Consider the following 26,638-nt stretch of genomic DNA (forward strand, 5'->3'; position numbering starts at 1 on the left):
GAGAAAACGACTTTTTTATTTATGGAGCGCTCATTCTCCCTCCTCCTCCTCCTCGAGCGTTCACAAAACGACAAATTTCCCGCCGTGTACAAACAAGTGGGTGGAGGGATTAAAATTACACGCCTTCTCCCTCACACGATGGGTATCACTGGTGAACGGGACGGGATAGTCTGTTGTTCTTACATCACGTAGTTTGGCGGTAAAGCGTGGCCACTAAGCCCAGGCAACGGAGCGTTCTTGGCTACCTCGACAGGAAAATAATGTAGCTGGAAAAAACATTTATTTTGCTTGTACTGCAAAATCTGACTATGGTAGGTCTAGATCGTAGATAAAAAACTTTGGGTGGAATTGATCAAGACTACAGGAGACAATGCCGGTAAGATTTCGTGGCAAAAATTTGACGAAATTTCCAAATGAACTCGTGAACTTGTCGATCGACCATTTTTCTGACTTTCGTGTTCTGAATTTTGAATTCCAGGTTGACACGGAATCCGATAATGTTCGTGTTGTTGTTCGATGCCGGCCCATGAACGAAAAAGAAATAGGAACCAATTGTGGATTGGCTGTTAATGTGGAGGAAAATCGAGGAATTATTACCGTGAAAAACCCGAGCGCCCGCACAGGGGAGCCGCCGAAACAGTTCACATACGACAGAGTGTTCGGTGTAGATACAAAGCAAGTGGATGTGTACAATGATGCTGCGAGGCCAATTGTTAATTGTGTGCTTGAGGGCTACAACGGTGAGAATCACTATCAATAAAAAATTGTTGATTTTGTAAAGTTAATTAAGCAAGGGATTTCTAAGCTTAATTTTGCCCCGCCCCCAAAGTTTTTTCTGTCTGGCTATTTTGCCCGGAGGAGGGGGGAGGGGGGGGAGGGGCTGGGGGTTCTTCTATATATTATATAGGTATGTATCTGAAAATAGGTACGACTTTTAGAGGCCAGGTCTGAAAAACAGTACCGAAACATTATGTATTATGGTCTGCAATATTAAAGGTCAGGGATTTCCTAGTTTGTTTCCTAGTATGCCCAGAAAATTAATGTACAATGATTTCTGAAAAAGATCATCTTGACAAGATTCCTCTATGTAAAATATACATTTTGCAACTCTAGTCATGCTTTCATTTTTGGAAGAGGGTTTGCCGTTAGTGTGAATTCAAAGTGGCACTTGTATATTATTAAATGTATGGGGCTGTGCAAAAATCATTCCGATTGATAGCCCCTCTAATTTCATAGCTGGTGTTAACTTGAAAATAAATGTATTAATGCTTTTTATGGAAATTTGAAGAACAAGATCGAGTGTTTATGGATAATATTTTTGGAACTTCAGTTTGTGCACCCTTTTTCAAAATTAAGATATTCAGCTGTAAAAATCTGGCCCAATATTTTCCTTCACTTGTCCAGCAGTTGGCCGTACTAGCAATAGCAGGACGTTTCAAATTATCACATTTTACTTATTTGTTTCCTTTTTTATATACTCTGTTGCTAGGGACAATTTTTGCATACGGGCAAACAGGGACAGGCAAAACTTTCACAATGGAAGGTGTTCGAACAGTTCCTGAACTGCGTGGAATCATCCCAAACTCTTTTGCACACATATTTGGACACATAGCTAAGATGGATGGTGACATAAGGTTAAGCTCACATAGTTTACCAAACTAATATAATAATTTAGAGATGCTTTGAACAAAGATTACTTACATGTAAGCTTGTACAATCTATACAATATGTCAGTATATGAACCAAACTCAGCAAAACTGTCATACACAATAGTCATGTGCATGTATCTCAAGACACCTTGTTACTATTCAGGCACAACCAAACAGGAGCCCAAGGGTCTGATGTCTAATAGATGGCAATAGGAGGGCACCTGGGGCACGTAAAATCGGAAACCCAATCGACATGATAGATAGTAGTTATTTAAGCTCACCACAAGTCAGACAAGTCTCCCTGTTGCTTGGTGGTTTGAGCATCAGACTGGTATTATTAATAGAAGATCTTGGGTTTGACTTAGAAATTTTTGGTGTCATCACATGCTTGTCACGGCAAATGAACAATAAACCAAGGTTTGATGCTTGCCATAATGTTAAAACATTACCTGGCATATCATGGTTTTATTAGTTCCAATTTCTGGTTTTAACTTTCCTTTCAGATTTCTAGTGCGGGTGTCCTACTTGGAAATCTATAATGAAAATGTCCGTGATCTTCTTGGCAAGGATCAGAATGCAAAACTTGAGGTTTGTGGTCTTTATTTGCAAAAGCAGATATACCTGCGCAAATTAAAGCAGATGCCAGGAACATTATTTTTCAATATACACCTTAATATTATTTTTTATAAAAATCATTTTTCTGGATTCCTTCCATCCTCATTACATAATTATGATTTCCCTGATGGGTTTAGGTGAAGGAGAGACCAGATGTTGGCGTGTATGTGAAGGATTTGTCGTCATATGTCATGAACAATGCTGATGATTTAGACAAGACAATGACACTGGGAAACAAAAATCGTGAGTGTTCCTTTACTGTACACAGCATTTTAGCACTGATGCACACATATTGTAGTTTTGTATTTAACCCTTTAAGCCCTTGGGCTAATAGTGATCAGTATCAAATTTCTCTTCATGTAATATCAATGCCTATTCAACCCTTGAAGTCAAGAGAATTGAGGAATAATTGAGAACCTTTTGTATATTTAATCTTAGTTTATAGGGCCCTTTCTGAAAACCACGTTACGTGATAGAAGCTTCCTAATAAAAGGTTATTATTATTATTATTATTATTATTATTATTATTATTATTATTATTATTATTATTGTTATTATTATTATAGGATGTGATCACCCAAGGTGAATTTTCTTGATATTTTAAGAACTTCTCCCCAGTACTTTTATAAGAAAAGTATGGAGACAAGATAGGAGAATTTGTTCTTTGAAATTAGGGTTTGAAGGGTTAATTCTTGTAGGGCAATGGTGAAGATCATACTGTTTGTTTGTAGGTTCTGTTGGATCAACAAACATGAATGAAAGATCATCTCGTTCACATGCCATTTTCACCATCACAGTGGAGTGCAGTGAGAAAGGGCCTGATGGTCAGCATCATGTCAGGATGGGAAAACTTCATCTGGTCGACTTGGCTGTAAGTACAAAACATTGTTGGCCTCAAGAATGCAGAGACCTACATGTACAATTTACTGCGGGAGGGTTAGTTTACTCAATAAAGTTTCATAATGGAGGGCTCTGCCTAGAGGTTCAACCCCTCAAATTTGTTGGTATTTTGAACTGGAAAAAGAGCCAAACTGGGAGTTATGAAGAGTAAAATATTGGTCATTGCTGTACTGTCTGTGAGTGAGTTCTTTGCTCTTTTTTAAAGTTGTTGTTGTCTGTTTTTTTAACACAGGGATCTGAAAGACAAGCTAAGACAGGAGCTACAGGCCAAAGATTGAAGGAAGCAACACAAATCAACCTGTCCCTCTCCACCCTAGGGAATGTCATATCTGCCTTAGTGGATGGTAAAAGCACTCATATACCGTACAGGAACTCTAAACTGACAAGACTGCTTCAAGACTCACTGGGTGGAAACTCCAAAACTGTCATGGTAAGTCTGGGAGATTGTTTTGTTTTAACTGTACGAGAAAGTTTTACGGTACTGTTGTCAAAAATGCTCAGAAATTTGCTTCTTAAATCCAGTAAATAATAGTACCGTAATGAAAGATATTGTACAAAATTTTATCTTCAGATTGCTAACATTGGACCAGCTGATTACAACTTTGATGAAACAATAAGTACTTTGAGGTGAGATACAATACAATACAATACAAATATACAATACAATACAATACAAAGATGCATTAGAATACAAAACTTTATACGTAACAAGGCTGAAACCAATTTCTAAGTTAAACTTGAAAAAGTATATGTTTGGTTTATTAAACCCTGATGCGTGGATTGTAGTTCATTATTTTTATGCTTTACCTTTGTTAAGGGATCATGAATGCTTTAAGGATGGTGCCTACTTTTGTTACTGTGCATACGTTCTGCGCATCTCGAGATACTCAGGCTTCCTATGGTGGTGCCCACTAAAACAGGGATATTTTTGCATGGTTTGAAACAATGCGGAGAAAGCAGAACTTAGCAAGTGCTTTTGGTATCCAAAAAGAAAATTAGGGGTTACCATGCATTTTTCAGAGATAATCAAGCTTCAGTTTGGAAAAAAACGCCATACATTGCTTTGTATTTTACTGCTTTTTAGAATAATAATTGTTGCTTAATTATCTCTAAAAAATGCATGGTTACCCCCAATTTTCTTTTTGGATTCCGATAGCACTTGCTAAGATCTGCTCTTCCTGCATAGTCATAAACTGCGCAAAAATACTTTGGTATTAGTAGGCACCATGCTTAAGTAAAACTTTCATCAATTAAAATTTGTTATGTGGTAGGTATGCAAACCGTGCAAAGAACATCAAGAACAAAGCCAAGATTAATGAAGATCCCAAAGATGCCCTGTTGAGAGAATTTCAGAAAGAGATTGAAAAACTTAGGGCTCAGTTGGCAGAAGGTAAATAGGATAATCCACCCACCCCTCCCCCAGATCTGTCAGTAAGCCTTTTAGACAACAGGAGAAAGTCTCCCTTGCTTGTTGGGTCAAACATTGAATGCATGCTCACATGTGGAGCAACAATTTCAAGGCAATGCCGAAATAGTCGTGGAAATGTTTTGAGTGGTATTGTTGCACTGCATCCACAGTCAAACTTCATACATGTCACATGAACCTAGTTTAATGGCTTAAGCTTGCACGAGTCTCCTGTAGCTCAGTGGTAGAGCATCCGAACTAGTAATCGGAAGGGCATACGGTTCGGCTCCTGTTGTGAGAACTCGGATTTCCTTTTTCCGAGTTTGCCTGTGTCACTTACTGAATAACACATCACTCTCATTCATACATGTTTTTAAACTGGCAATGTAATGTCAGAAGTGTCTATTCACTTTACATGTACAGAGCTAGAAGCCTTCATGCTGATAGCCTTCTTTCTAGATGAGAACAAGATGCCTATACTGGCATTTACGTGTGATGCCCCTTGATTCTTATAATTGTATGCTTCGCAGACTATCCTAGCTAATGGAATATTTTGAGTCACAAAGATAGCGTTTTGTTGTTTCCCTTGTGTTACGCGTCTTATCGTTATACCGGAATTTCTATTACAATAACGTGGCCTGACTCACGTTTCTGGTTATGTAAATAAAAGTGTAAGATTACAAATTGTTTTCGTTTCACCAAAAAAAAAAAAAAACGGAAAGAAAACAGGCAAAAAGCTTTCCTGAATGAAAACTTTTAGTACAAATGGACAATCAAGCCTTAAATTTCCACCGTTTTTCCTGTGGAGTGCTTCTTAGAAGTTATTCTTTCGATTTACCGCTTCAAAAGGGTTAATTTTCTTTTTGAAAACGGCACATTGGAATCTAAAACATTAAAACAATATGGCCGCGCCACTAAAGTCAAGCCTTTTCAGTTCCACCGAGAGACCACTAGGACCTGAATAATCACAATAGTAATTAACCCCCCTCCGATCCCTCCTGACCTACACTAAGATATTGCATTCTGATTGGACCGTTTTTGTTAAAGACAATAAGGACAATAAGAGACAAAAAGATCCCCTCTAGGAGAAAACTGAATTTGATACATCTAAAACGAGTTAATAATAATTAATTATTGAAAGATGCACATTTGTGGATACAAACGGCCCCCATTTTATAACGTGGGCTGCACAGGCATCCCACGTAATAAGTTAGCTAACGGTAAATGTAATCTTTTCATCAGAGGGTGAAGAGAGCGGTGGTGAGGAGAGTGAATCAGAGGAAGAGGTTGTTGAAGAAGGAGTAACAGTTAAAAGAAAGAAGAAACACAGGAGGAAAAGTAAGTAAAGTTGAATCTTTTAGTTGAGTGGTGTAACATACTATGTGGACAATATTTAACAAGTGAAGGCAATTTGTTGTGGTAACACATTGCAACATTTTGATTTGCCTTCTATAACTTGCAACACATTGCTGCAACAAATATTGTCAGTGTTAAATGAAATCCTCTACATACTGTGTTACATGTTAACGATTTTAAACGCAACAGAACACAACACTGGCACATTTACATTGCTGTTACAAATTGTGCCCTGTGGCATTGCGTTTCACTTCACTTCATTTTATTTATTAAGTGCCAAAGTACACTTAATTTGGTTGCGACTTGGGTACCTCTAAAGTAAATCAGCTAGTGACAAGAATCAAGTGTACATTAATTTTAGTGATAGTTATGGAAAATAAATAAAAGTTCCATTCCATTCAGGTATGCATGCTCTTCCACCTGAGAAAGTAGCTGAGCTGAGAGCCAAGATAGCAACAGAAAGAGAAAAGCTGAGGCAAAAGACTGACATGGCAGAGGAAGAAAGAAACAAGGCTGCTTCTGAACTGGAAAAGAGAGAACAAGACATCAAGGAATCAGAGTATGTACAGCTTCCTCACCGCAGGCCACTGTTTGGCATCTGTCTGATTAGGATAGTTCTGATGTCATATACCTCTTGTGGGCTGTAATAATTAATAGTAGCTACCCTGCAGTCTTGACAATGATGTACGCACCCTTACAGTGTCAATAGTTGACAACTGAGGTCCAGGGGGGAATGGAAGTCCTTGCTACATCTGTGACAAATCAACCTATCAGGCATATCCACCCCCTGGTTGCCCCCCCTCCCCCCTGGTTTGAATTATTTTCAAGTAGAGTAAACTGATTGTTGGCACTGCTTTGATTGATATAAATCATTGTTTGGAACCAATCTGGTTTAATGTTTCGAAGTAATAATAAATTTTGATTAACATTTCTGTCTTTCCTCTAGACAAGAACACATAAAGCTTCAAGAGAAACTAAAAGCTGTAGAAAGCAAGATTATTGTTGGAGGAGTGAACTTGGTTTGTAAATTAAATTTGAAAATCTATAAAATTAATTTAAGTTCTCACTTTATCTGAAATAACAATGAATAAAAACCTTGCAAACTTTGGTAAAAAAAAAAATAAAAAAAATAGGAACATCAGTAACAATGTATTCCTATTTTTAATAGTATTCCTATTAGTGGTCAAGTAGTTAGTTTGATAGTTCATCTGCATTCTAGTGATTTAGCAGGACTAGCTAGTTCATGTTTCCTCATGAATATCTAATGCACTGTTTGTCCAACATAACAAATAAGTCGCCAGTCTAGTCCAGGATTCTTTGTCATAAAACAATGAAACAAATAAACTTTCTTCTTTCTTTGTCTACTTGACTGTCTGTTACAGCTGGAAAAAGCCAAAGAACAAGAAATTCTTTTGGAGCAATCTGCTAAAGAACTTTCTGAGAGGCAGGAAAGAGAAAAACAGCTGCAGAAACTCATCGAGGAAAAAGAGGTGTGGACCATCGCGCTCAATCATAATTTGTTGTAAATGATGCCTGATTCTTGAAATGAGTCCTAATTAGGTTTTGTGATGGAATTTAAGCTTCCTTTCGTCTTTGTTTAAAAAATAATCAAGGCTTCACTGAGGTTACTTTGTATTAATATGGCTTATACAACTCTTTCCAGCACTTTCACTTTGTTGGATCCATGCTACCACTCTTTATCAGTAGATTATACTACAAAATGGTAATCAAAGAAATGCCTAAACAATGATAAACAAGTTCTAGTATGGTCATTTATTTTTCTCCTTTAATACATTATTTACCATAGCAACAACTGTTAAAAACGGCCCTAATTTTGGCCTTAAGTGATGATATTTCAGCAATGAGGGCATGCGCAGTAACCCTAATTTTTTACTATCAAATTGTGATCAGCGTGTTAAGACGGAACTGTTTGCAAAGTTAAAAAAAATTGTTGGAGGGGGTTCACAGCCCCATTTTTAATTTTTGCAAAAAGTTGCATCTTAAGCTGATCATAATTCGATAGTAAAATTGGCCGCTGCCAAGCTCATTTTTGAGTTATAATCACTTGAAGCTAAAATTAAGGGCTCACTTTAAGAGGGAGTATTGATGCTATGGTAACCTATTACATCGACAAAATGACCATAACTTGTTTACCAATGTATAGGCATTTGTCTAATACCATTATTGTAGTATCAAGTGATAAAGAGTGGCAGTGTTCATCCTTCAAAGTATAAGTGATGGAAAGTGCTAGAAACCCTTGTGGGTCAGCATGCTCATCATGCAATATTATAGAGTGACAATCTATATGATTATAGGTTTAATGGTTTTCTCTTGCAGCAAGAGAGGATCGACATTGAAGAGAAGTATGCCAGTCTGCAGGAAGAGGCAGCTGGCAAAACTAAGAAGCTGAAGAAAATCTGGAGCATGCTTATGAGTGCCAAGTCAGAGGTGTGTTATGACAATCAGCATGCATCAGTGTTCTAGTAGGTCTAAAATACCAGTACCATTTTTATGGTTGGCCCACCTTCATCTGTGTATTTATACAAATTTATGTAAATTTATACAAAAGAGGCAAATTTAAATAGTTTTATGCAAAAATTACATATGGAAATAATTTATGCAAATTTGTTATGTAATAATTAATACAATTTTATGAAAAGTCACTAATATTGCCTGCAATTCTCATTCTTTCAGTCTAGCATTGTCTGACATATTGTAGTCATACTCAACAGGGCATACTTCTGATCAGATCATTTTTTATTGCCCTGCAATTTTACTTTTTCAAGTAAGATGTTGCACAAAGGTTTATTAAGGTTATTTACATGATACAAGCAATCATCATCATCATCATTGTTATTATTATTATTGTAGGTTTTTAATAGCTCTTTTTTATATACTTTCAACTTGTAAATAGCAATTTGTGTGGAATATTTTAATAAAGAATTTTCATATTTTTAAATTATTATTATTTTTATTATTATTATTATTATTATTATTATTATTATTATTATTATTATTATTATTATTATTATTATTATAATTAACCCTGTGCTTTACCTTTACTCACTTCAGATGGCAGACCAACAGCAGGAACACCAGCGGGAGACGGAAGGGCTGTTGGATAGCATCAGAGAACTGCGCAAGGAACTACAGTTTGAAACCGTGCTGATTGACACTTTTATCCCTCCTGAATTTCAGGTGAGAGGGCAAGAGACTCATGTCACATAATGATGGCAGATCCTTCATGAGTAATGATCACATGATTGTGATTCACAAATTAAACTGTTGCACCCGGTCATATGATCATTGATGGGCCAGCAACGGGCTTGCATTAACTAAAAATGTGTTTGGTAAGATAAGAACGTGATTGCTGAGCTTTGGTGTATTTCCAAAAAAGTGACTGTAATTATAAGGTGGCGATACTCGTTTTTCAGAAGAAAATGACTGCATTCGTGGGTATTCCCTAGTATGTTTTTGTTTTTAGCTCACAGGTAGTGACTGTAGGGGGGGGGGGGGGGTTCCACTCCATACCCCATACAAGGTACCAATTCTGGAGTAAAGATACAAATTTGTTTGACATTTTCAGAGTTTTTGAGTACTTGTTACTTAAGGCAGCCACCTAAAATACCTCTAACTTTTCTGACCAGTTCAAAGTAGTTACATTTCCTGTCACTTGTACTGGTACTGGCATAACTCAAAAGGGGTAATTCTAGATTGTAACACCCAAGTGATACCAAAAAAAATGTTTAACCTCTAGAAGGTTCTACAAGCTACCCATCACTTCTGGTTGAGATCCCCCTCCCCCCCACCCCCTCATCTGAGGGTTCCACTGTTGCTAGAATTCTAATTTCTCAACTCTTGTTCACATTTCATCGCAGGAGCTGATAGAGCAGCATGTTTCTTGGAATGAAGAGATCGGAGAGTGGCAGCTGGTTAGTATATATTCTGCTCACGGTTGCATACAGCATCTTAAGATATTAAAGTGGGAGTTTGCTGTAGTTGTTCACTGCCTTCTGATGGATTTTCTTGCATGCTCTTCATGTTCCCTATCCTCAGTAAACTGCCTTCAGTTTCAAGAGTGATCCAATTTAGCACTCGAGAATTCTTCAGAATGCAGGGAATGAAGGGTTGCAGGAAATTCCTATTTATCTTAAGATGCTTTTATGCAACCCACCCCTGGTTTTTGAGATCTACATGTAATTGCTGGGTCCTTTTCCCAATAGTAGTCCATTAACATTAATGGTGTACCCAATTTTGCTTTTTTAGAAATTTGTAGCTTACACTGGAAACAACATGAGGAAGGCGTCTCCAAGCCCTGACCCTAAGGACAAGAACAAGGAGGTGTGACTCATGGTTCATGATTTTTCTTTGTGTTGACAGTCGTACTAGTTGACAGTGGGCATCATTCCTTATTCCTTTGGAATTTTTGGTTGGAGTGTGTGGCTCATCCTCCAAACCTCTAATCCTATTTCAAACCAAAATACGTAATTTTTCGTACCCTTTTCAAACCTGGCCCCAGTTGTTCAAAGAGCGGACAATTTAATCCAATGGATAGGTCGCTACGCAGCAGCGCGCGTAGAAGCGCACATGTAATAAGTATTTAAGTATGGGATTGTGTGAAAAACTTGCCAAAAGTGTTGCTTGGATGGTACATTTGCTCCACTGGATAACGACTTATCCACTGGATAAAGTTATCTGCTCTTTGAACAACTGGGGCCTGGCTTTTAAATTCATACCCATTTTCAGACCTGATTTCTAGAAATAAGAATCCAATTTACCTGTTTCTGTAAAATCTATACCCATTTTCAGACTAACAGACCATAATGGTTAAAGTCTAAACCCCATTTCAGACCAAAATGGCTCAAAGCCCAAACCATTTGGGGACACACATACCTACATAGCTTACCGGTATATACGAAGTACCCAACCCCCCCCCCCCCCCCCCCCCACCTCTGTGGCCATTATTGCCATGATAGGGTTTGTTAATAACTGTTTTGAGTGAAAACATAAGTTACTAGGGGTGTAGCAGTTTAGCCAGAAATTGAAAAATAGTCATCCATGTTTACATTTCAGCTTAATGAAACAGACATATCCAGTGTTTATTTGAGCTATGATCAAGTAAACTACTCCATGGGTTATGACGAACCAACTCCTACACGGCCAAAGAGCAGTCGGCCTAAGTCGTCAAGACCAAAGACAGCAGGCAGACCCAAGACTGGAAAGAAGTAAGTTGAAGCATTGGTTTGTATGTAGGCTATTTTTGGTTGGTTTAGACGTACAGGTGTAGCCACCTCAATGATGTCTTCATATTTTCCATATCATTTTGTATTATTTTGAAATTAAGCAAAATCTGACCATAGTATTTTAGTTTTTACCCTTTCTATATTTTTTATGTGGGTTTGATCATATTTACATGAATTTTGCATGGTAGAAGCAACAATTTATTATCCATTATTATTATTATTATTATTATTATTATTATTATTATTATTATTATTATTATTATTATCATTTTCTTCTTGCTGAAATATTTTTACCATCATCATCATCATCATTATCATTATTATTATTATTATTATTATTATTATTAGCTGACATACATACATACATACAGTAGTACAACTTACTGAAAACTAAGGCGTTTATCACGGTTAACAACGACGTTCTGTCAAGACAGTGTTTGACACGATTAATTTGCGCAAGGCGTGCGATACATTCCGATAATGTGGTCTTAATATGATCATCAAATGTTTAGTTCGAATCCAAAATCACGCCGAGATCTTTGGATGATTGTACAGGGAAGATGTCCTTTCCCAACAAAGACAAACGAAACTCATGGAGCTTCGAAGTCATCTGTCGGCTCCCGAAAACAATATTAATTTCGTCTTGTCTGGATTTAGTAATAGCCGATTTCTGAAGCACCAGTTGTGCACCCCGAGGTGGTCTTCGTTCATCTCCTCAACAATCCGTTGGGTGTCTTGCAATATGACTATGGTGCACAACTTCTATGGTGAGGGCTGCTTATATCATGCAAGAAACAGTAGAGACAATGTATACAACTCATTATTCAACATTGACTGTGACTATGCTTGCAAACTGCTAGAGTTTACACTGCTTTAATTTTCCTGCAGGAAAAAAACAGAGGGTGAAGATGCTGGAAACAAAAGCAAGGAAGATGATGTTGAAAAATATCCACAGTCTAGAAGATTGCTGAGTCCAAAGAAACATTTTGCTTGATAAATGATGCTGTGCCAGCACAGAACACCTGAGTTGTTGTTGCCCTGCAAAATTCCAAAATAATATATTAAGCTACTCTGAAAGTAAACCCTCCCCACCACCAACAGGGGGTGGTTGAAAGTGGGGTTGTTATTCAGGGAAATATGGTATGCATTCTGCAATGCTTGTGCTTACACTACCTTATTCTGAAAATGTAACTATGTGTACATTCATTTTTATAATTTATCTGGAACAAAGCAGAGCTGTACATAGGGATCATTTTGTTCAGTTAAGAGGAACCTTCAATAAGTTATCTACACCAACAAATAGTGTATTGAATAAAAATGTTTAAGAGATGAGAAATGTGTTTGCATTTTAGTTTTTGAAACCCTCCCCACATCCACTTTTGCAATTTTAGATTCAAGAGAAAAAAAATCAAACTTTTCAGCTGATGAGCCACCTTCAGTTTATACAGGTAATTACCCTGACTTGAATTTACCCGAAAAGATCTAAAACAAAACTTGGGAGTAACCACACTTTCGTAAGAGATAATTCAGCAACAATAGTTCTGAAAGCCTTTAAAATACATAACAGTGGCATATTTTACAGAGCACTGTCTTTAAAAAAGTTGAGTTTCTCAGACCATCCTGTGATACAGAGAAAATATATGCACTAGCAGAAGAAGAACAAGAAACAACATCAGTATACAGCTATTTCAATTAACCATGTCAGATCGAAGTTTAAAGCTAAAAGACATCTTCAAAGAGGCTGCCACCTCATCCATTTGATATCCTAACATTTCTTTCATCCAAATGGCTCCCCATCGTATATCTTCACTGGAAGGACGAGGCATAGCTGATTTTGATGAACTTATTCATAAAAAAAATCCACAGAATCTTGAGCTCGTCTTATAGCTTTATACTTTGATCCGACAACGTTAATATTGAAATAGCTGTCTAATATGAATTAACTAAACATCAAACTGATCTATTTTCAAATAGTCATTGTTACATTATTAATAACGTCTTATGATAATATTAATTATGACTTATTACATTGTCAAGTATCAAAACATGTTTGTCCCACTAACATTTCTATTACTTGTCCTCACTGTTAACTTACTAACACACCAATTGCCAAATTTCAATTAAACTACTAGATAATCAATATTGATACATGTTCACCTCACTTTCTCTCGACAAGAGATGAAGCCTAGTCTGGAGAGAGAAACAAACATTGAGGCTGAATGTGAATGAAAATAAACTGATTTGCAAATGTGCCATCACTACAAACTTTAGTCCATTTAATAATACAATAATGTACTAAATACAAAATTTCATCTTTTTTGATCACTTCGTAAATATGGTAGCTAAAACCCAATGTAAAAAAATCTCAATAAATATGGTTTCTAAAAAATAACACTCTGTTTCTAATAATTATGTATACATAAACACTCTAAAATATAAACTGGATTTGAATGAAGAGAGATCGATATGATCCTCTGAATGCGCTAATAACTCTCTGATTGTCAAATGTTTCTCATGAACTTATGTCCCCCAGATAGCCTGAAGGGACATCATCCAAAACAACATCTACTTGTTCTTTATCAGTCGTTTCCCCATCACTCAGTACTTCTTGTACATAACTTTTGTCACAAGACTTCACTGGAATTTCTTTCCACATAGCTTGCTCCTCAAACTGGCAAGTTTTTGCAATCTGAAAAGCAGCATCAAGACTTTCTTTGGCTTTTGCAAATTGCCGTTTCTTGTAAAGCAGCTCCGTGTGGCAGACGTGGAAGTGAAACTTTGTTCTCTCTGACAAACCTGAAAGTTGACCTGCAACCCACTCAAGATGCTTGTTAGCCAGTACAGTGTTATTTTGTGTAGAAGATTCATCAGTGTTTAAGGCTTCAGGTTTTTGTTGAAGCAATAAGGATGCCAGTCTAATGTATGCAAAGCATTGCTTGTCCAGAACATCATCTACAGCCAGACCATTGCTAAACACTGCCGCAGCCTGTTCAAATTTATGCTTTGCTTCATTGATTAGTTTTGGTGAAAACTTGGGCATCTTCTGCGCAAAATTTGTCAGGATGACTCCTTCTTGAAAGCACAGGTCACCAACATCCTCACAAGCTTCCAGAGCCTGAAGCTTTTTCCTGGCAATTGCCAAGCACTCCTCAGCATTTCCAAGACATCCATCTTTTTGATGAACATATGACAGGTACAAATACGCTCTACCCAGTAGCAAAGTTTTGTTCTTACCCTTGGCTGTGGCATCAACTGCCTGCTTCAGAAGCAGCTTTGATTTTTCGTAAAGCTTCTTGCGACAAGCTTCCTGGCTTTGCTCAAGAAAAAGCACAACCTTCAGGTCACTGTCATTGACTTTTTCAAGTAGTTGCACAAAATACTTGTCCAGTTCGTTAAAATGCAGTTTCTGTCGCAAGTCTTTTAATTTAGCAATGATAGTCTTGTACTCCTGACTTAAATACAGTGAAGGAAAAATCTTAGCTGAATTAATTATGCCATTTCTTTCAGAAGCAGCAGTATTGGGAGGAGATTTCACACGGGTAGGAATTTCAACTTCTTGTTTGACTATTATACCATCATCTTCATAAAAGGTCGAATCTGATAGGTGTTTCCTTCCAAGCAAATTTCTCAGGTACAACACATCGATCTTTAGAACAACTGTTATGCGAAAAACTGCTTCCTGACCAAAAAAACGAAACCAAAATCCCATAAATTTCTTGGCTGAACCCTTCTTGTGAGCTGAAAGAGGAGAACAACAATAAAACTCCTCTATCGGTTCGCCTGCAGTTAATTGCTTCCCATCTAAGGAAAATCTGTTCACTGACAGAACCTGTAAAGTGTATCTCAAACCACCGCAGAAATGCTGATCCCCTTCTTCTGGGTTTTCGTAGGAGAGCGGTAAACAAAGCTTCCCATTACAGCTGCTCACTTTCAGATTCACGAAACAATCTTTCTTCGGATCTGGAAATTTAAACCTTGACTTTCGACTCGCAACTGGCTCTGAAGGCTTTGATATCACATCGATCGAAGGTTTTTCGGCTTTCGCCTGTTCTAATAGCTTGAAAACAGCAGTCTTCGTTCGAAACAAGTGCGATGGATCTTCAAGAGCAGAGTTTTCCCTCCTCGACATTTGTCTTGCATTTCTAAAAGCGTACGTTTCATCGATAAACAAAGAAACTGTCAAAAGCAAAGACAAAACAAACCGTCCGCCATGTTGACTGAAATTTCCCACAATGCAACATTACCTTGTCACCAGTCTTTTTTAAAGCTTGGCTACAAAGCATATGTTGTCACCAGTCCCCTTCAAGGCAAGGCGATTGAAAAAAATGGCGACTCAAGCTTGTGGCGATACCTCAGAATCAATCGAACTGTCTTCCACACAACGTTTATACCTCAAGCCCGTGGCTAAACTTGGTGTTCATGTCACTTTACCAGAGATTAAGGTCGCTGGTGTGTCTATATCAAACTGGGAAGTAATGGAGAGGCTGAAATCCATGATCGCACCTGATCAGTTCGCGGTTTTGAGAGTCGTGGAGTCTTCGTTGGAGTTTATTCGCTTTGAAGGTGAAGCAGACACCAAAACTTTAGTCACTAAGTTTATTTCGAAACTAGACGGCAAAGTTATGAAGTTAAGCGGCTTTGCAGATCCGCTGAAAGTTCGAGCGGCGGAATCGAAGTTGAAATTTCCCACCGCTCATGACTGGAACTCATTTTTCAGAGAATCTGAAGATTTGGACGAGAGAAATCCAGGTGAAAGACCGGACACTATTCACATCAAAGGATTACCGTGCAAATGGTTTGTAGATGATGACTCTACCAGCAAACCAAGTGAAGAAGTATTGAGCTCTGTTTTTCGTCGTTTTGGTAAAATCCGATGTGTTGATATACCCATCTTGGACCCTTACAGACAGAAGTTATCAAGAGGCAACAGTGAATTTCAGACTTTTTACTTCGGATCTCATTTGCACTTTGATGCTTTCATCCAGTACAGTCAGTATCAGGGATTTTCTAGTGCAATGTCAGCATTAAAGGGCATGAAATTAATGCACATTTCTGAAGAGGGACGGGCTGCAACTGCAAACATCCAAGTAGACTTTGACAAAACCTGTCATCTGTCTGCAAAGAATATAAAAAAGAGGGACCAGGAACGCCAAAAGTTAATTGAATTAGAAAGAAGGGAAGAAGAGAGAAAAATGAAAGAAAGGGAGGAAGAGGAAAGACGAAAAGAGGAAGAGCGTCTGGCAGAAGAAAGAAAAGAAGCTGAAAGACAAAGACTGCTACAAGAGGCAATAAGGAGAAAAGAAGAGAGAAAGAGAGCTAGAGAAGAAAAGAAAAGACAGAAGCGTGAAGAGAGGATCAGACGAGAGATTGAACGGAAAGAACGGCAAAGACAGTTAGAAAGGGAAAGAGAAAGAGAGAGAGCTGAGCAAAAGAGATGTGCTAAGAGGCTGTTGTTAGAACTACTTCAACGTGTTGCTATGGTGAAAGAACGAGAAGAAGAGGAGAGGAGGAGGCTAGAAGAAGAACAGAGGAAGAGAGATCAGGAGTTAGAAATGTTGAGGCAAATGGAAGAGAAGAAAAGGAAACTTGAAGAGGAACAAAGAAGGAAGGAAGACGAGGAAAGAAGAAAGAAGGAAAAGCTGGAAGAACAAGAGAGAGAACTAAGAGATAAACTGATTCAAAATTTAAAACAAATGGAGGAAAGACGAGATGAACTGAAAAAGGAACTTCTACAGAGACAGATTGCAAGCAATATGGCAAAACTAAGTTCTTTTATCAGTAATGACTGCAGTGGAAAATAAATGTGACAACCTTTGACTGTTGAATTGCTTCTCAGTTTGGAAACCCAGTTATCTATGAAAAGTTTAAAAGACAAAAAATAACCAACCTTTCTAGCTCTCAACATGCACATAATTTCTCCTTACTTTCCCCACATATTTCCTATGGTACTAGTTGAGAGAAAATGTTTACACATCAAGACATTGTCGTCATGTGTTCATTTCCGTACTTCTCAGTGATCTGCACGTTTTATCAAGTAGTGAAATTGTAAAGATAAATTTTATGCAGGACACTATCAGGTATAGAAAAATTGAAGTTATTGAGTACATGTAAAATTCTTCATAACTGTTCAAGCTGGGAAACCTCCTTTCAGTTCAAGTTAGTGAGAAGTTCAAGTTAGTCCAAAGCCTCATTTTTTTTCTAGCAGCAAAAGTAATCTTTGTGTTGTATTTTGCCAGGAATTTCTTCTCCATGTGTCATACCCTTCTGGTCATTTTTAGTAACATTATAATTGAACTTTTGTGTTGCATTGATAAATGTCCAAACCTCTTGCCTGATTTTTGGGCAGTCTAGCAAGGTAACTCTCAATCTCGTACCCAGAGTCTTCAGGGTTTTTGGTCTGCAGGGCAACGCCGGGAAGACTCTGGGGACATTGAAAAAATTCAATTTTTTTGATTGGCTGTTCCGTAACGGTTTCCATTGTTTTACCGCAGAAATCCTGCGGTAATAAAATTCGATGTCCCCAGAGTCTTCCCGGCGTTGCCCCGCTGACCAAAAAGCCTGGAGACTGTGGGTACGAGATTGGGTAACTCTCTCACTCACTTCGGAAGGGAGCAAGATTTACGAACTTAGGGTATTCTTAAAATCTGGTTGAAAAATCTCAGTTTCAGAGAAAAAAAAGTGATCTTGTCATCTCACAGTCACAAATTTACTATCGCCACTGAGCTCTTCATGATCTTTACTTTGAGGGTTTTAAAATGAAGAGGTTTCACAATACCATCTTTTTACACAAGCTGTGAACACTAGTGTACTATTAATTTTTCTGTATGTCTTCTTATTTTTTTCAAACTTTCTATAAGTGTAACTACCAAACAATCTACAAGTTCACTTGTAAGTTCAACCAAAGTGGAAAAATGGCCACATGTTTGCTACAGCTAATTATTACACATAACACTTCAAGCACTATTAGATACATAGAGATAAAACTATTAGTTATAATTACTAAAGGGGAGATACATTCTAAATCCTCCCAAAGAGCACAATAAGGAGACCTGCAAATATTATATAATTTGTGGCCTGGATGCGGTGGTTATGAAAATAATACAAAATAAATCCTGAGCCTCTCTGTATAAAGCTCTGCAAATTGAAGACAAATTCCTTTGTATATTTGTTTCTAGACAATAGGCTCTTAGTCTTGAACAAGGTTAACTTCACTTGCGTCACAAGAGAGCTTTGTAAATCTGTCCCCAATTTGCACTATATTTATGTAAACTATATTGTTTATGGACACAGCCATTAAGAACAGAATAATATATTAAAATAAAAAAAAAATCATGGATTGTTCAACAACATAAAGTAGATTTCAGTAGTAGTTGACTTTTTCTTTTCAATATTGTGCTGTCCCAGCAAATTCCCAGACCCTCCCCATGGAAGGTTTTTGGGTTTTAAGACTTCATCTCTTGGCAAATTCCAATAATTTATTATGATAATTTAGCTTCATACTTTTGTTTAAAAACTTTGGCTTTTGATACTCCCTTCCCACCCTTGGAATGTCTAATGACCTTCTGTAAGGAAGGGGGGGGGGGGGGGGTATGGGTATTTTCTGGAACCACACATCATAAAGAACCACTTTAAATTATGGCCAAATCAAAGAAACTGGCAGAGGTATTGGCCACAACTTCTATGCAAATAACCAACCAGCACATGAACACAGTAAAAGCTCTACTGAGCCCAAAGGAGTGGTACTTGTTACAGATCTCAACAAGAGGGGGAGTGGGTTTATTTGAAATAAACAACTCTGAGTGGAACACAGTTCAAACCAGTTTTTCCAAATAATTGAAGGGCCTGGCGCAAAACCAATGTAAGTAGTGATTTGGCCTTAGCATCGAAATTTCTCTCAATTTGTACTAATTTGGCATGCATACAGGCTGGTTCTTGCATCAGAAACAAAGTTCCATGTTTAGTTTGTGATTTGAGGGCTTGAATTCACCCAACAAGCTTATGACCTTAGCCTTAGAACTGAACTAAGTGTTAAGTACAGTGACGTCTGGCATGTCAGTCACAGGGCCCACCTAAAGCAGGCAAAAGGATAGATGGCTAAATTATCACCACTTCGTGGCAAAGAGAAGAGGCCTTGTGACAAATCTGGTCAGTATTCCATGTATGACCCCATGAAATGTCCTGAGAATTTGCTATATACAAAACAGGGGACATATTTGAGAGGCCAGGCATAGTAGAGCTCTTACTGCATGTTTGTAAAACATGGCAAAACTTTGATAGATTGTATCCAAAACTTAACTTTCAGACTTCTTCATTAACAGCCCATGCATATGATTGCACTCTCCACCCAGTGGACAGTACTATATTTCAGGAAGGCTTTCTTTAATCATCCGTGCTTTATAACACCTTTAGAAAGTTGTGAATACTGCAAAATACTCCAAGAATCATGTCCAGAGTGTTTTGTCACCTGGTGCACATTTGATCTTCGTGTTTGCTACACTTTTTTCAGGAACAAATATGGCTGCTGGATGAATATTACCATATTTGTTAATCCCAGAAAAAAAGTGCAGTGAAGATGAAAATCATCACAAGAGAAAATACTCCATGATTCTTGGAATATTTTGCAACGTGTCCCTGGTCTTCACCGCTGTCTGCACTTTGAATATCGTAAAGACCCTGGCGACGAGGTTGGCTTAATAATTAAATACAGTATGATCAACATCTTGGGATTAGATTAAATATCATCACTGTTAGGTTATAGAAAATTAATTATCATTCTTTGGGGTAATATACAATAATAATTACATAATCTTTGGAAAATCACAAAAACGCCACCCTCCACATAACAAGAAACCACTCTATTCATATATTAACAAACACTGTACCAAACCACAGGGTGCCGGGAAGTCATATTTGAATGCAATTCTGGGTATAGGACTAAATCAATCTTCAGTTGTTAATTATGACCAAAGAAAGTGTCACACAATCTTTCTCCGCCAGCAGCTGGTGAGATGTCATCACACGAAGAAAACCAACAAAGGTTGCCTGTCATCACTTTATGATGGGGTTTTTGTCTTGCAGATAAATTTCACCAGACGCATGATGCTTTGTTGGTCATGTTCACAGTTTTTAACCAAAAATGTTGATTTGCACAGTGAATACAGCCACTGAGAATTACAACCAAATATGATTCCTCTGTGTGCAGAGACCAAACATGCTTTAAAATCCCTGCTCTCATTCCTCCTCATAATATCAAATCACTACAGTCGAACCTCGATTATCCAGATTATTCGATTATCTGAACTTTTTCCTCTGGTCCCAATTTTGTCATGAATATTAATTATAAGTACGTAAATTACGATCATCCGGGTGAGTGTAGTCCTGAGAAGGACTGTTTGTGGTGACTTTGACTGACGTTTCGACAACCTGAGCGGAAGTCATCTTCAGAGTCAAGTGAATTGTGGAACGTCAGTGGGTGGTATATACGTCCCTGGTTGTTAAGATGAAGATGAATTCCGCTCAGGTTGTCGAAACGTCAGTCAAAGTCACCACAAACAGTCCTTCTCAGGACTACACTCACCCGGATGATCATAATTTACGTACTTATGACATGACTCCTGGGTTCAAACCATTTACGAATATTAATTAGTTGTGATCTTGAAAACTCAAAGTCGCAAAAAGCCCAATAATCCTTTCAAAAGACTGATGAAACAGCGTATTATCCTTTGCGCTTTTCAAAATTTGCAAGTGCGACGAGACAAAGAAATATTCTGATGCATTCAGCTGATATCCGTTTGGCTCATTTGTTACAGGCTGTGTAGATTTCACAATTAAAATGATGTTTTCTTTGCTGTAACCTTTTGTTTACATTTCTATCTCATTAATATTCATATTTTCGATTATCCGGACTCTCGATTATCCGGACTATTTACCGAGGTCCCGTTGAGTCCGGATAATCGAGGTTCGACTGTACAACAATAAAGTATTACTATGTTGATTTCAGGCCACAATGTTCTCGGAGCAAAAGGCAGAAACGATGTTCCGCTTTCACAGTAGCGTGTCATATGCGGCCATTTAAACAACATCTTCAAATTCTAAAAAAAAGGTCTCTGGCTAAAAAGGTTTTACTTTAAAACATAAGCTGTTGACTATCAGACTGCAGCCTTTGATGAATAGTAAAAAAGCGTACAAATGCATGAATATACAGGCAAATGTCCTGTATCTTTTTTACCATTCGTCAAAAGCTGCAGTCTGGTAACCAAAAGCTTATGTTTAAAAACTTTTTAGCCACAGAACGTTTTTTAGATTTTTTAAAAGATGTATAACCTGGCTACTCGTCTATTTTTACACTAATAATTATTATTAACATGTTGAGTGATTTTGAATGGAATATTCAACCACACCAAGGTTCACACAGAAACTAAGAAAGAAACTCCCATGACTTTTAATCCAATTTCATGGCCTCAAAATTGACAGCTGACAATGAGTGAAATGCCAAACTGGCTGAATGTTTTGATGCTTGACCCAAAGTTTCCTAAATTTCTTTACTTTTCAACCATCAGTTAAAAACAACTTTGGGAAAAATCTGAACTTCCATGACTTTTCCATGACTGGAACAAATTCTCCTTATTTACATAACTTTTCCAGGCCTGCGATGAAAATTTCAAATCATGACTTTGACCTCTCCATGACTGTGTGAACCCTACACATATCAAAATAAAGAAATTATGGAAAATTTGTCGTTTGAGACTTCAACTGAAAGGGGTTGATTAAAACCGTAATACTACTGATGACTGAAAATAACGTCTTCAAAATGCAACCAGGTTTCAAGAGAATAAAATCCAAACTCTAGAACATACACTAAAAGTTTGATCACGGTTTTGTTTCTTCTGCACATCTTGGATGCTACTTTTTTCTCAGTATAGCATTTTTGTTTTTACAACCTTGAAGTCCATTCTCTCATTATTGCTCTTTCTTCTCTCCTTTCCCGTCTTCTTCTTCTGTTTCTGATTCATCGTATGTTTGATGTTTTTCACCGGGTTTTAGAAGTCTTCCCACCATGTCGTACTTTTCCAGAAACTGTGTCTCCCACTCACGCAGTGAGTCCATTTGCATACTGTTTAAGTCGGACAAATCATCATATTCTGTTTTGACGGCATCAGACCCAACCGAAAAAGTCGCAAGACCTCTGCTTGCATCGTGTCCTGCAAAGACGCTGTATGGTCCACCTGAAAGATTTTGTGTAAAAAAAGAAATAACTTTATAAACTTAACTGAGGGCTGAGACGGCAAAATATGTAGCACTTCCAGGGCAGATTGTCCAGAAAAACAGAGCTATTATGTGGCAGATTGTGCAATTTTCACAGCCTAATTTAAGTCTGATTTTGAAAAGTGGATGACTTTCCCTTTCTCCTAGTAATACTACACTCTATGTAATGCATGGCAATGGCCAAAACAACAAATTATAAAAATCATAGATAACTAAAAAAGAAATGATATTTTCATCAATGCAAATTAGTTCTAAATTTATACATTTTCCCTTGATTTATTCAAAACTTTTCACAGACAGTAGACATATATAAACAAACCATCTACGGCTGTTCAAACGCTAAAGGAAATGCAGATTTTGCTTAGAAAGACCACAATATCTCACGGCTTATTTGAAGATATTTTCATTTCACCAGGCCAGGTTCTATGTGAAAGAAACTTCCTTTCATAATCTGGCCTCCCAGAACGAAACATATCTATTCAAGAAAGAAACATGTCACAAGGTGATGGGTGTTGTCTGAGCAGGATTAACCTGGGGTCAGTAATATTATTAATCAAGTCAAGTGGAATAATTATCTTAGTAGCCAATCCCAAAACATGTTTCATTTCACATCATCCAACCATCCAACTTTTTCAAAAAGTAAAATCTGTTCTCTTTCATTGCCTGCTCCTTTTTCTTTAATGTTTCAAGGCATGGTGTATTGCAAACATCTTATTAAATGTGGCTTTGACATCAAGAGTACCTTTGTAATCTTTTGTCATAAAGGGATAGATCGAAGTCCATGATAGAGAGGTCTTCATATTAACGAGGTCATAGATATGATACCAATTCTTTCGAAATTCAAATCCTAGCAGTATGCAGGATATTTGTCCCATGAACCTAGTTTAATGGCCTTAGCTCCCACAAGTCTCCTGCTTGGTGGTAGAGCATCCAAACTAGTAATCGGAAGGTCTTAGGTTCGACTCCTGATAGGAGCACTCGGATTTCTTTTTCCGAGTATGCCTGCGTCACTTTCTAGAATAACACATCATTCCCATTCATTCACCAGGCTGGAAATATACATCACATTCATTTCATATGACCCAGAGCTATATGAAAGTTGCATCTGACTTACTTGATAGATACAATTGAACCAGAGCTACCAAAATTAAAGTGGAGTTTATATAAATATTTAGCCTTAAACAGAACTTGGATTGCTTTTTTTGTCCATTAGAAAGACTCAACAGATAGTTGCATGTATAAAATGTAGTTTAAAACAACCCACCAAGAAGCTGCATGCATTTCATTTAGTAAATAAGCTTAACTCTACGAGTGATGTAAATGCTGTTTTCAGGTGTATGTAAAAAATTCCAAAACTTGTCCTTGCTCTAACAAAATTTTAGACATGTCATGACGACATCCTTCACCTTGTAAACAATAGGTAATTCAATTGCACATGGACATCATTTGAATAACAATAAAAGTACAAAGAATCCAGCGTTATAATTTAAGGGCGCCAATTTTGAGTTATTTTCAGTACCACATGTAAGGTTTAAATTTTGTTTAAAAGCTTTGTCTGAATGTATACAGACACGCTTGTAACAGGAAAATTTTTCAATTAAAAATTCCTTTTGTTCTTACTAGCTAACTTTTTTGCTCACGTGAACTCTGCCTTGAAAATTTACCCTCGCGAAAGTTAATTAAAATGTCCAAAGATTTTCACAGATGTAAGCTTAAATATTAATCGATCGATGTCAATGACATCGTACTGCATCTTGCGCTATTTTGTAGTCATCTTAACCAACCTCCGTGAAAAATAGCCACAAGCAAAAAAGGCTGAAAAACGGCCGAACTTAAAACAATCTGACGCGGGTACTTGAACAGACATGAAACGTAAACGTATCTAGTACCTTTCTAAAACTCTCAAACAAACCAAGCCATCTTATGCACAATATCACTCTATAAACTCACCTGGGCCATAGAAATCCTTTCCACGGGTGACATCAAACACCTTAAAGTTGACGGAAAGGAGGACTCGCTGTTGCTTCACGCCATCGTATTCTAGCAACTCTTGCGTTGTGAAGTCGCGTTTCTTCATAGGCTCGAGTGGCTTTTCTCGAGGCGGGGGAAGGGGTTTACGGACCTTAGACTGCACAAGCTTTCGAATAATAAATACAATAATTAGCAGTCCAAGGATTTGCACTGGAGATGAAAGAGATTTAATGAAATTTACAATCGGAGAAACTGCAGTTTCGAGGCCCATTTTGAGCAAAATTTGCAGTCGGTTGCGCGTCAGTACAATGCCTGCAAGGAATTGTGGGTAATTACAGGTCACATGTCGCGTGAATTCAATAAACAGCACGTACGAACGGCCGACATAAGAGCTATAAATAACAGCGTCAATTAAAAGGGATATAATTTTCCATTGCTCATCCCAAATTTTCATCACTGACTCCACTAAACATTGTATTTAACCGTAACTCTAAGAAAATTTTGATTCCGCAAATTAATCTCTTTGCTATTCTTTTCTTGTGACACGTGTTCAAATGAACGTGAACAGGTACCCCGCCAAATGCAAAATACCTCTTTTCATTATTTGCATCTATTGTTTGACGCCAGGTGTCAAAAGTCAAAGGTTCTTATGAGAAATTGCTTCTGTGCCCGGTGTGATTGCCTTCATATTCACAGCTAGCGTGTCAAAGCTGCACTCATCCCTCCAGGCAGTGCTTTTAATATACCTAAGTAACGGTTAGCCGGCTGCACCTATAATCTGCTCTCTTCTTGTTGTGTAAATAAAGAACTCTTTCAGTTCCTTTTTCTCAGTTCTACTGTTAAACGACCACAAAATTGTGATTTGAACGCTTAAAAGTTAAGTTTAACTTAATAATTTAGCATTACTGTTGATCTGTGTTCTTGACGGAAACGCTCACGTTTTGTTCGGTTTCAGAATGCAAAACTGCAAATCGTACAGGGGTTAATTTAAAAGCACCAACTTTTCTCTTACGGGTCGTTAAATTCCTAGAAGAAGTTAAAGTAAATTAGTTTTTGCATTGGAATTAAAAGGTCCGAAGAAAACGCAGCTGAAACGACGCCCAAGCTCTTCGATTTGTCGATTTGAGCATCAAGATAACCATTGCAGGGAAACTGTAAGTTTCGTATGGGGAAAAGGTATCGTATTTGAAGGTAAAATTAGCAAAGATTTTTTTTAAGATTTCTCTATTACGGATTGGTTGTCTTGATACTTAAGACGTGTCGCTGGTGTTCACATTACAAAAGTCAACACAAATCGAAGAGCTTGGGTGCCGGACCTGCGAAAAGAGGGAAAAACTAGGAGTTTAAAATTCCATATAGACTAGTTATCATGCGGAGAGATTTAATCCGCTGAAAAATCCCCATACCCACGCAGTTTGTATTCTTTTTTTTTTTTTTTTCTGTCATATTCACCCGTGCGTATACGTGTGTTGTAGGCGCAATCATAAGTCTCTTTTGGGGTCCTGGCTTAGCTCTGGTTTGTGCCGTCCATGAACCTTTTCCTTCTTATCGAACACTTCATGACCGGAAAATTCCAACTACACATTTTTTTTTTTGTAAGAACGTCTAATTTTGGTGCTGAGGCTGAACGTTCTTCTTATTTTTTTTTTGGCGATTTGAGGCTGGAAACGTTCTTAAGATGTTCTTAAATTACACAATACATGTATTGAAATAAATGTAGACGTCACCAGGAAACCTATCAAAGTGCATTGTGTGCCGAGATATGGTACCAAGAACTGCTGATTATGACAAACCGAGATGAGTGTCACCATTCAGTAATGTTGTACAAAACATGCCTTAAGTATTTTGGTTAATTTACATTTGTTACCTTGATTTTATATACAGATTAGCAAAATAAAAACGTTCTTAATCGACTCTCAGCCTGAGGAATGTTCTTAATACGTTCTTAAAAATTTGGCCAATCTCAGCCGCGACGTTCTTATAAAAAAGGGTTTTTAAAAAAAAAAAAACAGAGTGTATCTCAACGATACGTTTTGACAAGCATGATCATGACACTCGAATGTAAGCAAAAATTGCTAATGAGATGTAAAATAAGCTTCCTTCCGGTTTCCGGATAAATCCGTTTTCCGGGAAAAGATCAATGGGGTGTTCACGCCTTTTGGAGAAGACTACACTTCAATGGTTAATTAATTTTATTTCAAAAAAGTTATTTCCATCAATTTTAGATTTCAATT

At 37.5% G+C, this 26,638-nt stretch overlaps 4 protein-coding genes across 4 annotated transcripts; 2 read left to right on the plus strand and 2 right to left on the minus strand.

Annotated features, from left to right (window-relative positions):
• The first annotated feature begins 190 nt into the window (after positions 1–190).
• Positions 191–12,504, plus strand: LOC146471695 (kinesin-like protein KIF3A). Its single transcript, XM_085120224.1, has 19 exons — positions 191–376; positions 479–740; positions 1,490–1,634; positions 2,153–2,237; positions 2,402–2,507; positions 2,996–3,135; positions 3,397–3,594; positions 3,736–3,791; positions 4,436–4,554; positions 5,812–5,907; positions 6,328–6,484; positions 6,872–6,944; positions 7,308–7,415; positions 8,263–8,373; positions 8,998–9,123; positions 9,804–9,857; positions 10,192–10,266; positions 10,999–11,150; positions 12,057–12,504. The coding sequence occupies exons 1-19, from the start codon at positions 371–373 to the stop codon at positions 12,160–12,162; spliced, it is 2,175 nt and encodes a 724-aa protein (XP_084976350.1). The 5' UTR covers positions 191–370; the 3' UTR covers positions 12,163–12,504.
• On the minus strand, positions 12,361–15,424 carry LOC146471696 (uncharacterized). Its single transcript, XM_085120226.1, has one exon. It carries the CDS (start codon positions 15,295–15,297, stop codon positions 13,681–13,683), a length of 1,617 nt encoding a protein of 538 aa, XP_084976352.1. The 5' UTR covers positions 15,298–15,424; the 3' UTR covers positions 12,361–13,680.
• A 27-nt stretch (positions 15,425–15,451) lies between these two features.
• Positions 15,452–17,268, plus strand: LOC146471697 (A-kinase anchor protein 17A-like). Its single transcript, XM_085120227.1, has one exon. The coding sequence runs from the start codon at positions 15,452–15,454 to the stop codon at positions 16,967–16,969; it is 1,518 nt and encodes a 505-aa protein (XP_084976353.1). The 3' UTR covers positions 16,970–17,268.
• Positions 17,269–17,887: 619 nt separating this feature from the next.
• LOC146471698 (membrane-associated progesterone receptor component 2-like) lies at positions 17,888–24,722 on the minus strand. The gene is made up of 2 exons (XM_085120228.1): positions 24,384–24,722; positions 17,888–22,393 (listed from the first exon to the last, which is right to left on the minus strand). Exons 1-2 carry the CDS (start codon positions 24,673–24,675, stop codon positions 22,128–22,130), a joined length of 558 nt encoding a protein of 185 aa, XP_084976354.1. The 5' UTR covers positions 24,676–24,722; the 3' UTR covers positions 17,888–22,127.
• Between the last annotated feature and the right edge of the window lie 1,916 nt (positions 24,723–26,638).

This window comes from Pavona decussata, unplaced genomic scaffold (genome assembly GCF_977016875.1).
Source record: "Pavona decussata unplaced genomic scaffold, jaPavDecu1.1 SCAFFOLD_102, whole genome shotgun sequence".
NCBI classification, from domain to species: domain Eukaryota; kingdom Metazoa; phylum Cnidaria; class Anthozoa; order Scleractinia; family Agariciidae; genus Pavona; species Pavona decussata.

Coding starts and splice junctions, on each gene's coding strand:
- LOC146471696 (XM_085120226.1), bottom strand. CDS start 15,297: ATGTCGAGGAGGGAAAACTCTGCTCTTGAAGATCCATCGCACTTGTTT.
- LOC146471695 (XM_085120224.1), top strand. Junction 1,635..2,152: donor AAGATGGATGGTGACATAAG/GTTAAGCTCACA, acceptor CTTTCCTTTCAG/ATTTCTAGTGCGGGTGTCCT. Junction 7,416..8,262: donor AACTCATCGAGGAAAAAGAG/GTGTGGACCATC, acceptor TTTCTCTTGCAG/CAAGAGAGGATCGACATTGA.
- LOC146471697 (XM_085120227.1), top strand. CDS start 15,452: ATGTTGTCACCAGTCCCCTTCAAGGCAAGGCGATTGAAAAAAATGGCG.
- LOC146471698 (XM_085120228.1), bottom strand. CDS start 24,675: ATGGGCCTCGAAACTGCAGTTTCTCCGATTGTAAATTTCATTAAATCT. Junction 22,394..24,383: donor AAAGGATTTCTATGGCCCAG/GTGAGTTTATAG, acceptor AAAATCTTTCAG/GTGGACCATACAGCGTCTTT.